Genomic DNA, 15,156 nt, shown 5'->3' with positions numbered 1-15,156 from the left:
GGCTACTTTCATACCGGAAAATTTCACGCGGACGAAGTCGCGCGCGTCCGCTAGTTCTATTATATTTTATTCCATTATCACTATAAAAATGGCGTCTTCTAACTGTTCACAAAAACTAAAGAAATAAGAATTATTGGTAGTTAGCATTATCAACCCATACTCGACTCACTGCTGAGCTCGAGTCTCCTCTCAGAATGAGAGGGGTTAGGCCTCAGTCCACCACGCTGGCCCAATGCGGATTGGCAGACTTTACACATGCAGAGAATTATTATTGGTAATTGATTATTAAATTAATTTGCGTAATTGTTGTTAGTGTTAAATTTTGAAATACAAATTATGAAAGTTTGTATCTGCGGATGTATTTTATGGGTTTCACCGGTTTCACCACGCTGCCTGTAAACTCATTTTCGATTTATTCTTTATTCTGTGACTAGAATAAACTAATGTTATAGTCGAACAGATAAAATCACGTTACGAGCATTGAATACATTCAATTTCTGCCTCTATCGGCGTTTTCATTGTGAGGAGGCCATTTATTATTGTTTGGCGTCTATAAGTCTCGGCAGAAGTTTAGCGTCTTACAGAATTTACTTTATGGTTACTATTACTTAACGCTTTTAGGGCCTATTTCACCACATTCTGATAAGTGAGTCTTAACGTAAGTTTTGTCACTTTTATTACTTTACTAACGGACTGAATTATCTTTTTCAGTCACACGTTTCACAATTTTTCACAATGGGGATGATGACTAGATTACTTTACTTTATGATACATTCGGGTAAATAAGGTCAATGTTAACTAATTTATACATAAAAAGCAAAGATTGACTGAATATTTGCAAAATAAATAAGATTATAAAATTTCAAAATATACTCAAAATGTTTTATCGTAATTAGATGAAAATTCATACAGTTTCAGCTTTCTTACATTAAATGTGACATTTTTTTAATATATGAACTATAAACATAAACGCAGAAATAACAAAGATATTAGTAATTTTGTTTAAACGCCCATAAAAATCTAATAACGATCATTAATTGCCTACGACGTCATAAGTTCGTACCATTTTGTATGGGACGTTTTTCAGGGATCCGCGGCAGCGCCGCAAATCTGACCCTTTAAATTGCTGTAACTCCGAAAGTAATGGTCGCAGATATCTTGTTACTTTTACAAAATTGCTTTACTATTCGCGTACTCTTAATTTATATGCAATTTAAAAAACTGTCATCATCCCTATTCATGCTGGAACCATGGATATGTCTAGAATAAAAAGTAGTCTATAGTATGGTCAAAAACCTCCTCTATCATCCAGTGAAAGTTTAATCAAAATCGGTTATCAGTTCCACAGATTATCCCGGATAAACAGACAAAATTTTTAAAAAGTTTTTTCACTACTCTTGCTCAAAAACACTGTCATTGTTACTCTTGCTCAAAAACACTGTATTTGTTTTGAAAAATAAATAAAAATCTTTAAATTGGAATGAAATGCAGCGTTCTTGTCTGTGGAATGCGTTTATTTTTTTATTTAATTTTTATTGAGTTGCGAATAGAGCGAGATTTGAAGACATGGGAAATCTTTTACGGTGTAATACCTTTGTCTTTTTCTCATGTGAAAAAAAATAAAATTAAAAAGCGATAATTTAAAAAACAATTGGCGTGAATAATACACACTTGATTTTTTTCAGAAATTCATTGTAAATTTGTGACCGTAACTTACTTATTTTTCAACAATAATTGTTATTGTTGTCTTCATTTAGTGAGAGTGGTGATCTTAATTTTGAGATGAAATTTTCAATTTGTTACCATCAAAGTCGAGACGCATTTACTTAAATACTTACCTACGATACCTACGAATACCTACGAAAAATTTAATAAGTGGAGAAAACAACAACGAATGGATTCACTTACGAAAGGAGTTTTTTAAACTATTATCTCCCATGTTTATCACACATACTCATTATTTATATTCACAGTAGTCGGAAATTATGTTACCGGTTAAAAGTATCTCCCTTAATATCAAAATTGTAGACTTTGTACATTTAATTTTCAATTAAAATAAATTATTATTGAACTTTGTACTAAACTATTTTATTTTCGCGCAATCGTAGTGAAAAGCAGAGTGTAACACGTGGGGCTAAACCCATTATAAACTCGGTTTCTATTTAGGCGGCCCTCCCCTTACGTCTCGGGCCCTAAAAATACCTCTTATATAATGGGTCTTTTTAGCCCCTTGTATAACAATCTACTATTTTGTGTTTTAGTATCGTGTAAAATATTTTAAACACTCGAGAAAACAGTTTGAAAGGTTTTTTTTTCACGACTATCACTAAAAATTATTCCTTTATGGAAGTCACTTAAAAAATGAATTAATAACTAAACCTCTGCAAAAACGCCATTAACTAGTAGATTTTCCACTCCCTTTCAAACGGTTTTCTTCAATATTTCCTCAAGATGCCAGCCTCAAACTCTTTTAAATGCATTTAACCACTGTAAGCGAACGATCTAAAGGTCAAATGCTCCTTTTAAACGTCTTTCAAAGACTTTATCCGCGGTTTCAAAGAACTGAACTTTATCAGGGGTTTCAAAGCCCTGACTTTGGCAGGGGTTTGAAATTTAAAAGATCTTTGAAATGAGGTTTTAAATCGGCTCGCGGTCTGCCGTTCGGCACGAGTATGTAAATCAGTGATTGAGGTCAGACGTGATCTCGTTAGTATGATGAGAACTCCAATCGCGGGATAACCTAACTAGGATACTAGGTCGCAGCGGCGAAGTGTTCATGCAAGCCGATTCCCGCCAGGTTACCTTTAAAAATCCATGCATATTCATTGTTGTACTGTATCTAAAAAAAAAAATGTGTAATGCTCATGTTTCGCTCCACCCAGTTATAGTTGAGAACGCTGCACTCGAAATTGTAGACGAATACATGTACCTAGGACATATGATCCAGTTAGGAAGGTCCAATTTCGAGAAAGAGGTGAACCGCCGAATCCAACTCGGCTGGGCTGCATTCTGGAAACTTCGCAACAATTTTCGTCCGATATTCCCCAGTGTCTGAAGACAAAAGTCTTTGAACAGTGCGTGTTGCCAGTGATGACCTATGGTTCCGAGACTTGGTCGCTAACTATGAGTCTCATAAGAAGGCTCAGAGTCACACAGCGGACGATGGAACGAGCTGTGTTAGGAATCTGCGTGATCGAATCATTAATGAGAAGATCTGTAAAAGAACCAAAGACACCGATATAGTTCAATGAGTTGCGAAGCTGAAGTGGCAATGGGCGGGGCACATAGTTCGAAGAATCGATGGACGTTGTGGTCCCAAAGTGCTGGAATGGCGACCCCGCACTAGAAAGCGCAGTGTTGGTTGACCCCCCACGAGGTGGACTGACGACATCAAGCGAGTCGCAGGGATTCGCTGGATGCAGGTGGCTCATTATCGTGATGTTTGGAAATCCCTACAAAAGGCCCATGTCCTGCAGTGGACGTCCATCGGCTGACATGATGATGATGATGATGATGATGACTGTATCTAGAGCCGTGATAGCCCAGTGGATATGACCTCCGATTCTGCAGGGTGTAGGTTCGAATTCGGTCCGGGGCATGCACCAATTTTTCAGTTTTTTTTAGGTAAGGTAATGGTATATTTTCTTTTGTTTTTTGAAAAATAATTATCAAATTTGCTAGCTACGGCTAATCTAGGGTAAACGTATATAAGTATTACAAACTGGCAAATGTTTGCGACTATTATCCAATTAGTGAGGCAGCGGACTGAAAGAATAATTGATGCCGTTGCTAACAAAAATGTTATTAACATTTTAAATATTAATGGAAGAATATTTAACTTATTTTTAATAGAAATAGGATATTTTAACAGAATATGATTTATCTTGACCTTTCAAAAGTGCTTGTAAACTAAGCTTAACTAACTTTTAAATGGGTGTATAACCTGAAATAAATAATTATTAAGCCTAATTGAAATAAATGAATTTTGACTTTGACTTTATGACTATTTTTAAAATTGTAACATTTGACAAATATTTAATAGATAGGTGGCATAAACTAGTGGTCACAAGCTTTGTGTAGAACGTATTTTGTGGAGGCATGAAATTCATGACTTTACACAGCAACAAAGCGAAAACTCGGCCTTTCACAACGAACTTTACTTTTATTTGGACATGGTGTATTGTTCAAATAATAAAGCCAAAAAGCAAAATGTGAACAGAAAAATACTTGCACATTTCAATTGTTACGTCATAACAGTATGAAAAATGAACAAATGTTTTGATATCTACGGAAATAAGAGTTTTTATTTAAAACTAGCGGATGCCCGCGATTTCGTCCACCCATAGACCTCTTTAATCCAATCCTTAATAAAATGCTACAGTTGCCCTTACGATTTTTAAAAGTTTCCTTCGATTTCTCCAGGATTCCATCATCAAATCTTGACATGATTACTATGGGACCAATTAGAAAGCATAACCTCTCAAACGAAAAAAGAATTTTTCAAATCGGTTCAGGTGCCTTAGTAATCGGTGAACATACATAAAAAGGATCCCGACAAATTGATAACCTCTTCCTTTTTCGGTTAAAAATTATGACAGCATATGTAATAAACACCCTAAAAAAAACTGTGTTATAAAATGTTTCACGGGCATGAAACATTCAATTAATTGTGACAAACTAATTATAATTCTCGTTAGCGTTTCAAACCCCACCTGACCGAGTTTATTTTTGCATTTTAACGAGCTTCACTCATGGCACCTATAAAGTAAAAGCTGCGTGTATTTCCCGAACCGTTTTCATTAATTAACGTAGAAAATGCAATTCATTATGCGGCTTAAATCGTTTTTAACCGACTTCAGTAAACCAGTAAAATGTTAAAAGACATGTATGTAAGTTTGTATTTCTGTGATTTTCTTATAAAACAAATGAGCTGGATGGGGTTTTAGTTACGTTTTTTTTTATATTCTTTACAAGTTAGCCCTTGATTACAATCTCACCTGATGGTGATTCTTTAGCCCTTGATTACGCAAATGCATGTACTTTATGGAGAGTTTTTATATATTACTTGCGGACGCCCGCGACTTCGCACGCGTGGAATTTAGTTTTTCACAAATCACTCGGGAACCATGGACTTTTCCGGGGATGAAAAGTAGCCCATGTGTTAATCCATGGTATAATATATCTCAGTAACAAATTTCAGCTAATTCGGTTTAGTAGTCAAGCCGTGAAAAAGTAACAAACATTCATATCATTAAAATCATCAGTTTTCGCAAATCTCGGGAAACCATGGGTTTTTTCGGGATAAAATGTAGCATATGTGTTAATCCAGAGTAAAATCTATTTCTATTTCAAATTTCAGCCAAATCGCTTTAGTAGTAGCGGCGTTAAAGAGTAACAAATACCCAAACATCCATACAAACTTTCGCGTTTATAATAATAGTAAGATTAGTATGATCTGACCTCCTACAACCTCACAAACTTTTTAATAATATTAGCTAGAACTATAGAAATAAAAAACTGTACATTTACAAATAAGGCCCGTAAAATTAAAGCTTTTCTTTGTTATTAAAACAAATCAGAAAGTCTATACGCATATGACGAATGAACCTTTAGACCCACGCACGATTCTCTTTTGTATGGAAAGCCTTTGTTTGAAGTAACCATTCAATGTCCCTTTGTTATCCTAGGCCTATTTAAATTTCAATTGGATTTAATGGATCTTTCACTATTCTTTGATTTATGTAGCTTTAATATCTGAGGTCATGGTTTGGATGGTCACGTTTTCATTTAAAACAAACATACGTACTGAGACTTTATGCCTAGATATATACGCTAGAACGACTTCAAGTTAGGAATAGATAAGTTAACAGTAAGTTTTACCACATAATAGAATACAAGTATTCTACCACGGAATACATAACAATGGCTCTACTAGATGTCTGCGAGAAATATTCTGTCTGCCTTTACCCTTAGCTGCTTTTTGCGTAATTAAATATCAAAAATGTTCACATATATACGCAAGATACGTAAGATGTATTAACAGAGCAAGGAAACTAAGGTGCTCCAATTTAATGTGTAACAATAACAAACTAGTTTCCAATCAGTTCCAGCTAGTGGCTACACGTGGCTCGCTGCGGCTTGTAAGTTTGTAACTGATCAAATAGCGTGCGCTTTCTACCCATGCCTCCCCACCGCTCGAAGGTTATCCAAACAAAGTCACATTGTTGACAGTTCTCCACGGGTCACGTCAACTTGGTTTACTTTACTTTAATCAGTGTTAACTTTTGATCATTTGTTTTGTCAGTCAAAGTTATGATAATGTTCATTGTACGTTCGCACATAAGAAAATACTTTACTTTTTACATTAACTAGTATTTTTCGTTTTTTCTACAAATTCGTTTTCACTTTAAGGTGTTAGATATAGTACTTTCACTAATTCTTCTTCCTTTTAAGGTGGATTTTTTACACTTTGTAAAATTGTGTTTTTTCTTTTGTTTGCGTTGAAGTTGACGTGTGTTTTTTTTTTGACGTTTTGGGTTACAGGCGCCCTCTTGTATCTTATTTGTGCACGGATTCGCGTTTAAGATTTTAGCGCGCGAAAATTCATGTTACTCGTAATTATATCAAACTATACTCGTAGCAAACGCTGGTGAATTCGTTTGTCATATTATCTTATAATTTTAAGGGTTGTATTTTTATCATTTTGAGGTATGAAACCTAAAAGACTTTTATGTCTAGAAACAAACGGTGAAGACTCGATAATTGGAAACGTCGCTTTGTTTTGCATTGATGTCATTTGAGCACTAGTTATATTCACGATTAAAGCGCTAGCCTAAAGTGTTTTCTGTTCTGTGGTTATATTATCCTATCCGTTTAGCATGCCTACGTAAAATTCGTTTATATGTCAGAGACTCCAACGGTATGGTGTGATTTGTATCGCGTCTATCTATATTATAAAGAGGTAGAGTGTGTGAAAGATAAGGATTATGTATAATACCTAAGGGTAATCTCTGAATCTACTAAACCGATCTTCAATATTCTTTTACCAATATAAAGCCACGTTATTTGCGAATATTATAGGCTATATTAATTTATCTCCGTATTCCCACAAGAACGGGATTCGCGCAACTGAAACCGTGTGGCGTTTGTTAGTAAAAAAACTAAGCTTTTACAAATCAAAATTCCGTCTTACCAAACAGTTCTGTAAATGTTTTATAGCTTTGTATTTCATTATTAATAATTTCATTTACGTTAATCTTTCTAGTCAATATACAGCCACGAAGGTAACAAGGGTCGGACAGTTAATTACAATTTCCAACGTTGACACAGGCAAATCGAATTGTACGACGAGCGTTTACTTTCCATTTACACGCAGAGCAATATTGTTCATTTGAATATAAAACCATTATTTATTATTACAGTAATTGGCTTATAGAGAAATGCAACCGACTTCTATATTATATTGATAGGATCATTATCAACCTATCTATAAAGCCATGCTGCAGGGTCATATCTGTCCCTTAGGTAAAGAAGGTGATTTGGAGCTTAAAGGGAATTGCCCTTCTCCGGCCAGGAGACCGGGGATAGGCAATAATCATTATTATCAACCAGTATTCGGCTCACTGCTGAGCTCGAGTCTCCTCTCTAAATGAGAGGGGGTTAGGCTAAACGTCCACCACGCCACGGATTAGCAGACTTCACACACGCAGATAATTAAGATAATACTCTGGTGTGCAGGTTTCCTCACGATGTTTTCCTTCACCGTTTGAGACACGTGATATTTAATTTCTTAAAATGCACACAACTGAAAAGTTGGAGCTGCATGCCCCGTAGCGGATTCGAACCTACTCCCTCCGGAATCGGAGACAGAGGTGATATCCACTGGGCTATTACGGCAATTTAGTTATATCTAAAAAAATCTTGATATTACTTCTTTATTAATGAAATCATTACTTGAAAGTTTGCTACGTGTTACGACATTCCTAATTAATCTTCAATCTGACAAGCAAAGATCGTCGAACGTACAGCCTGAGTTTTACAAAGTAGGTATGTTTCTTAGAGAAATTATTTTTTCTTCTTCAAGAAACATACTTTTAATAAACCAGATCTTTATTTGTACATCATAATATTATCATTTCGATATACTTTTATATGGAGGTAGGTATACCTGTGTTCCCAAAGTCAACGTTGGGCACCATTTAGACGTTGCACCATGTAGGTTGATAATGTTGGACTTCCTAATCTATCACTATCATATCAGATGTTAATGATAACAATTTTACCAAATGTGCTAAGGTAACGTAAAAGGAACCAGTGGCGAGTACTTCATAGATGTATAAAAGCCCTGCTTACACTGAGGATATATCACGAATCCGGATACGAGAAAAAAATATATATTTCGTACGTTTTATACGTATAGTGCATACATACCCTAGTGCAGGGTTTCTCAAACTTTCGACTCCACAAACCCCTGTTAAATTTCCAAGTGACAGTGAACCCCTTACTAACTAATGAGTTAGTAGGGGGTTCGCCCCCCAAAATTTATTTGACTGTTGAAGAAAGGTTTTTAACACATAAAGTACCAAAAGAAATGTCTTTGTAATATGAATGTGATGGTGCGCTTGTTATTTGTCGCTGGATAATGGATTCAATGTTAGAAGTAATTTTGGACAATTTTGACTCGGTATCAGTTACCAAGCCAGCATTACGTAAATCTTGTCGCAAACCCCCTGCCGTCAAATGGCGAACCCCTAGGCCTTCGCGTACCCCACTTTGAGAAACCCTGATATAGTGCATAAGTACCCCATTGAAATCCTTGTGCACACTATGCAAATACAAAAGTAAATGTTTTGTACATACTAGAAAATCTATCGCGAAAGACGAAAATTCCCTTTCGTACGCAAGTCACGTAAAGATGGCAAGAGACGGCAAAGAAATCTTTTAAATATAAATAATATGAAAACAAATAAAATGCATTGAATTGAGTTTGCCTTTTGTTGTGCAGATATCTTCGTGGTCATTATTTTCCAGCTATATAGACTTGTAGAGAATACCACTTTTAATAACTAGATTCGTTTGCCGCATTGCTGTTGTACGAAACACCTATTTATATCTATCTATATCTATATCTATATCTATATCTATCTATATCTATATCTATATCTATATCTATCTATACTTATAATGGAACTGGTCGAATTCTACTCATTTATTCGCAATTTGAGATTTTACCTATACCATTTGTAACACCAAACGTTACCGTGGCATAACGGACGCCAGCGCCATCTAGAATCTATACTTATAATACGAATTCTGTACATTTTGTACATTCTGTACATTTTGATATGAAGATATTTTGGAATTTTTTTAATTTTAATTTGTACATACTGAAGCTAAAAATATTTTTTTTCGATTTTTCGTCTGTCTGTGTTTTTTTGTTATTCGGGCATCACGCTAATGACTACTAATGAATTCAAATGAAACAAGGGTTTTGGTCATATTTAAAAGATATGGCAAACTTTAGGGGGTGATAAGTGATGGATTCTAATTCCAAAAATGCAGTCAGTAAAATTTTTGTCTGTCTGTGTGTATGTTCGTTATAGAAACCAAAACTACTCGACGGAAATTAACGAAACTTGGTACAATTATTCTTAATACTCCTGGGCAGGTTATAGTATGTTTTTCATCACGCTACGATCAATAGTTACGCTTTTGGGAAAACGGGATAAGTTACTCCATGTTTACAGCTATACTACTGTAAGGGCTGGATTAAAGAGATCTAAGGGCGGACGAAGTCGCGGGCATCCGCTAGTTATTTATAATCCTGTATTTTTCCTTCTTCCTTCTTGTATTTTTCCTGGACAAAAAGTAGCTGTATTTTTGTCAAATTAGAGTTATAGTTTTTACGTAAAACTGTATCGACCATTCAAATAAATTTTGCGTTTGGTATGGTATGTAGAATATAGTGAATTTGCTGAAAGACGTCTATAAGTATGAAAGATAACTAATTTTAATATAATTTATAGTTATTTACCATATATATACTAATATTATAAATATTATAAAGCTGAAGAGTTTGTTTGTTTGTTTGGTTGAACGGGCTAATCTCAGGAACTACTGGTCCCAATTGAAAAATTCTTTCAGTGTTAGATAGCCCATTTATCGAGGAAGGCTATAGGCTATATATTATCCCCGTATTTCTACGGGAACGGGAACCACGCGGGTAAAATCGCGCGGCGTCAGCGAGTTCTACATATATACTTTAACTAAACCTTTAGTTTTCTCACGCAATAATGATAACACCATTCAAGATAATTAAAACTTTATATTATGCAAAGTGTACTAGTTATGATTTCCCTTGACACTAATAAATTTATTCAATAGTTTACTACTATACAGCATTCTAACCCTAATATAAATACCTTTGGGACAGATATCCTAAAACACTCCTTGAATAAACAAATGGCCTGTAGCCATATGACACGTCGATTCTCTTTCTACAAACGCTAACTCTACGAAAACTAACAAAATGTATGGGAATTATAGATCCGATCGAGAACTTGATCACGTGACGTGTCGATAACAAATATTCCCTTATATTTTGTTAATTTTCGAAGCGTCAGCGTTTGTAGAAAGTGATTTGAGTGGAATAACTAAACCTTAAGTTAACTAAACTAAAATGGAACTACAGTGCTTGAAGGCGAAAGTCTTCGAACAGTGCGTGTTGCCAGTGATGACCTACGGATCCGAGACTTGGTGGCTAACAATGGGCTTAATTAGAAGGCTCAAAGTCACGCAGCGGAATGGAGCGAGCTATGCTTGGAGTTTCTCTGCGTGATCGAATCAGTAATGAGGAGCCCCGCAGACGAACCAAAGTCACTGACATAGCTCGCGAAGCTGAAGTGGCAATGGGCTGGCCACATAGTACGAAGAGTGGGAGCCGCTGGATGCTGGCGACTCGAGACCGTTGTTCTTGGAGGTCCATGGAAGAGGCCTAAGTCTAGCAGTGGACGTCTATCGGCTGATAGGCTAACTAAACCCTGTTACGTTAACACCAATTGAGCATCAGATATAACATAAACACTATTAAAACCATCCACATTTTAGTATAAAATCTTTGATTAAAACTGTAATTAAGTACATTACTCGTGACAAATATTTGCGTAAGTTGTAAAAATTCGTTTCATTACCTCTCGAAACTAATAAACGCCTTCAAGCGAGTATCACTTGTGAGGGTTCGCTCGGATTTATTGCCTCGTAGACATAAAGACTACGCTCCGTTATTCAGGTGTAAATGGACGGAGTTCCGACGTAAATAGAAACCAGTTCTGAATTGCACAATTTGTTGAGCTATTTAATATATTTGTATATGTGTAGTGCATTAAGCACAGAACAGAGATCGCTAAAAGCTAACGCTTTTATAAGTGTCAAACATACGTAATATGAGGTTAAAAAAAACTAGCCCAATATTTTTTTCTTCTGTTGTGAACGACCGTTGTCATGTTTTTAGGGTACCCATTTTAAATCGTGCAATTTAGCATACCAAATACATCTCAATATTACGGGTACATAACACTATTATTATCAATCGTAGGTCATAAGCTATTAAAATCACATTAATTTGATTTAATTGTGTAATACAGACAAACAGAGTATAATAAATTATTTTTGTAAGTAGCAGGTTTTTTTTTTAATTTGCGATAGGCGATGTCAGTGTCAGTGACATCAATTCGTTCAAAATTCCTCAGTGCCTGAAGACGAAAGTCTTCGAACAGTGCGTGTTGCCAGTGATGACTTACAAATCCGAGACCTGGTCGCTAACTGTGGCCCTCATAAAAGGCTCAAAGTCACTCAGCGGGCGATGGAGCGTGCGTGATCGAATCAGAAATGAGGAGATCCGCAGAAGAATCAAAGTCACTGATATAGCTCATCGAGTCGCGAAGCTGAAGTGGCAATGGGCAGGCCACATAGTTAGAAGAGCCGATGGACGCTGGGGTCCCAAGGTGCTGGAATGGGGACCCTGAAACGGAAAGCGCAGTGTTGGTCGACTCCCCACTAAGTGGACCTAAGACATCAAGCAGGTTGCAGAGAGCCGCTGGACGCTCGCGGCTCGAGACCGTTTTGATTGGAATACCATGCAAGAGGCCTATGTCCAGCAGTGGACGTCCATCGGCTGTTAATGATGATGATGATGACGATGTACGCGCGCGCCGGGCTGCCGTGTGGAGCAATGTTACGGGTATAGGTCACCTGGTGAGCAGCAAGGTGGCCAGCAGGTAGCACACGGAGGGGTGCACGCCGCACTCGCAGTCGGGCTGCGGCGTGGCGGTGTGCGCCTCCATGCCTGCGCCCAGCTTGTGGTAGGCGATGTACGCGCGCGCCGGGCTGCCGTGTGGAGCAATGTGACGGGTATAGGTCACCTGGTGAGCAGCAAGGTGGCCAGCAGGTAGCACACGGAGGGGTGCACGCCGCACTCGCAGTCGGGCTGCGGCGTGGCGGTGTGCGCCTCCATGCCTGCGCCCAGCTTGTGGTAGGCGATGTACGCGCGCGCCGGGCTGCCGTGTGGAGCAATGTGACGGGTATAGGTCACCTGGTGAGCAGCAAGGTGGCCAGCAGGTAGCACACGGAGGGGTGCACGCCGCACTCGCAGTCGGGCTGCGGCGTGGCGGTGTGCGCCTCCATGCCTGCGCCCAGCTTGTGGTAGGCGATGTACGCGCGCGCCGGGCTGCCGTGTGGAGCAATTTTCGTGGCCGTACTTTGCTTCTGGGCCAACTGAAACTGCTCATCTGGTCGCTGTGACCCGGCCCCTCACCTGCCAGGAATTGATGGAGAAATAGAATATCACCTTACAGTTATACACCACTAAGTAAGTACCTAGGTGGTCGACTTAAGCTCTTAGCACTTGGCACCCGTGTTAGAGTCGTCTCATAAAAGTTGTTGGAAAGATTTTAAATCTCAAATACATTAAAAATCTTATTATAAACTTTGTAAAAAATAAAATGCAAAAGATACAAGTACCGAACTACGTTAATTAGTTTCTAATAATTATGATGTTTATTTTACTACCCGCTTATGAATTTTCTTTGTTTTTCTTTTTGTTTGTTATTAAATTTTTTTAACTGTTTTATATGTAACTAACTGATGCCGCACGGTTTCACCCTCGTAGTTCCCGTTCCCGTAGGAATATGGGGATAATATATATCATATAGCCTCCCGCGATAAATGGTCTATCTAACACTGAAAGAATTTTTCAAATCAGAGCAGTAGTTCCTGAGATTCGCGCGTTCAATCAATCAAACAAACAACCAAACAAACAAACAAACAAACAAACTCTTCAACTCTTCTATACTAATATTAGTATAGATAATAACCAGTGCACTGTAAAACCAATTGTGGTTTGTGTTAATCATCATAATCATCAAAATAATAAATAAATAAAATAATGTAATTTATTAAAAAACCTTCTGTAAAAAAGGTGACAAAAACAGCATTTTTTTAATGAACACACACACACACACACAAACAGTAACGGTAATGTGACTGGCGTTATTAGTTGTCCATTAAACCCTTGTTAAATTTTTAACAACCTAACAGAAGATTCCGCCCGAAACTTCGCAGGTCATTATCACTTATTTTAATTTGAGAATTTAAATAAAAATTTAATTAGATAGATAACAATTGAATAAAAGCGAAATTTATCAAAAAATAATAGAGCTTGATGTTGACGACTTGACGACGAAAACAGCTTGACGTACAAAGATGAAATTTGGCAGAGAGGTCCAGGTGGACCCAGGTTCCCAGGGGTCTACGGAATACTCGGCGGGGGTCTACATTGACGTGACATAAAAATATATATAATAAAAATTAGTTTTGGAAAATCTTGTCCAACTTTTACCCGTTTTGGGTAGTCAGTTGTTAAAAAACACTTATATTGCGTGCTGGGTCCAAAAAGATCGGTCTCCTTTCAGTCAAATCGGTTCATTAGTTTCAGCGTGAAAGAGTAACAAACATCCATACATACATACAAACTTTTGCGTTTATTAAATTAGTGGGAGGGGTTAGGATGCGATGGGAATGGAATGAGTCATGAGATATGAACGTAATTCATATTAAAACTAAAATAATACAAACGCTTGGTTTCTTTGTTGACTTATGATCGTACAACATAATATTAAGTATGAAAAAGGCTTTCATGTATAAGTACTGAAACAATACACAAAATATACTTAACGAAGCTTTCACCCATATCTTAATTGCGATAATTTTAAGCACGGGATAGGTACAACGTACCCATCCAATTGTCATTAGTGTTACAATACAACAATAGGCCAAAGTTACAATAACAACACTTACAATTTCATTCGATTTCAGGCCTTATTGCTTTGGATACACATAGTTCACACGACACATTTTTCTTTGATAATGTTTTAGTTTAATGAAACAAGCACTTCGAAGTTATGTTGCGTGATTGTAACGAAAGGTTAAAGATATTTACTCGCGATACGAAACGTGAACGATGTGTACGCAACCGTTCGGCACGACGGCTCAACATAAACTGAACACTGAACAGGGAAAACGAGAAAATGAAGCAATATGCATAGGGTTGGGAAATGAGGATACTGAAAATACGCATTTTCAGTTGTCCCTGATCCGATAAGTACTACAAACGAACGTTCCCAAACAAAATTACCTGTTAGGTAGGAGTAAGTAATGTTTCGTTTTATTTTTGTCAATTTTGGTTTTTAAATAGGTACTGGGGTAAACAAAAAAAGATAAATAATAATGTCGGTTAAACCTTTATCTATAACTAGCGGACGCCCGCGACTTCGTCCGCGTGGAATTCAGTTTTTCACAAATCCCGCGGGAACTATGATTTTTTCCGGGATAAAAAGTAGCCTATGTGTTAATCCAGAGTAAAGTCTGTGTCCATTCCAAATTTCAGCCAAATCGCTTCAGTAGCCGCAGCGTAAAAGAGGAACAAACATACTTACACACGAACTTTCGCCTTTATAATATTAGTGTGCGTGGAATTCAATTTTTCACAAATCCCCCGGGTACCATGGATTTTTCCGGGTTGAAAAGTAGCTTAAGTGTTAAACCTTAAAGTTAGCCCTTGACTACAATATCACATGATGGTAAGTGATGATGCAATCAAAG

At 37.2% G+C, this 15,156-nt stretch overlaps 1 protein-coding gene across 1 annotated transcript in view; it reads right to left on the bottom strand.

Annotated features, from left to right (window-relative positions):
* LOC112050588 (uncharacterized) overlaps positions 1–12,395 on the bottom strand; it is a 39,098-nt gene extending 26,703 nt beyond the window's left edge. Inside the window, exon 1 of the mRNA XM_052884383.1 lies at positions 12,250–12,395. Coding sequence (XP_052740343.1) covers positions 12,250–12,341 — 92 coding nt within the window. The 5' untranslated portion in view covers positions 12,342–12,395. The remainder of the gene's footprint in view (positions 1–12,249) is intronic.
* Between the last annotated feature and the right edge of the window lie 2,761 nt (positions 12,396–15,156).

Source organism: Bicyclus anynana, chromosome 11, assembly GCF_947172395.1.
Source record: "Bicyclus anynana chromosome 11, ilBicAnyn1.1, whole genome shotgun sequence".
In the NCBI taxonomy this organism is placed as follows: Eukaryota; Metazoa; Arthropoda; class Insecta; order Lepidoptera; family Nymphalidae; genus Bicyclus; species Bicyclus anynana.
The sequence above is the reverse complement of the archived record's forward strand: the minus strand, read 5'-3'. Positions and strand labels throughout refer to the sequence as shown.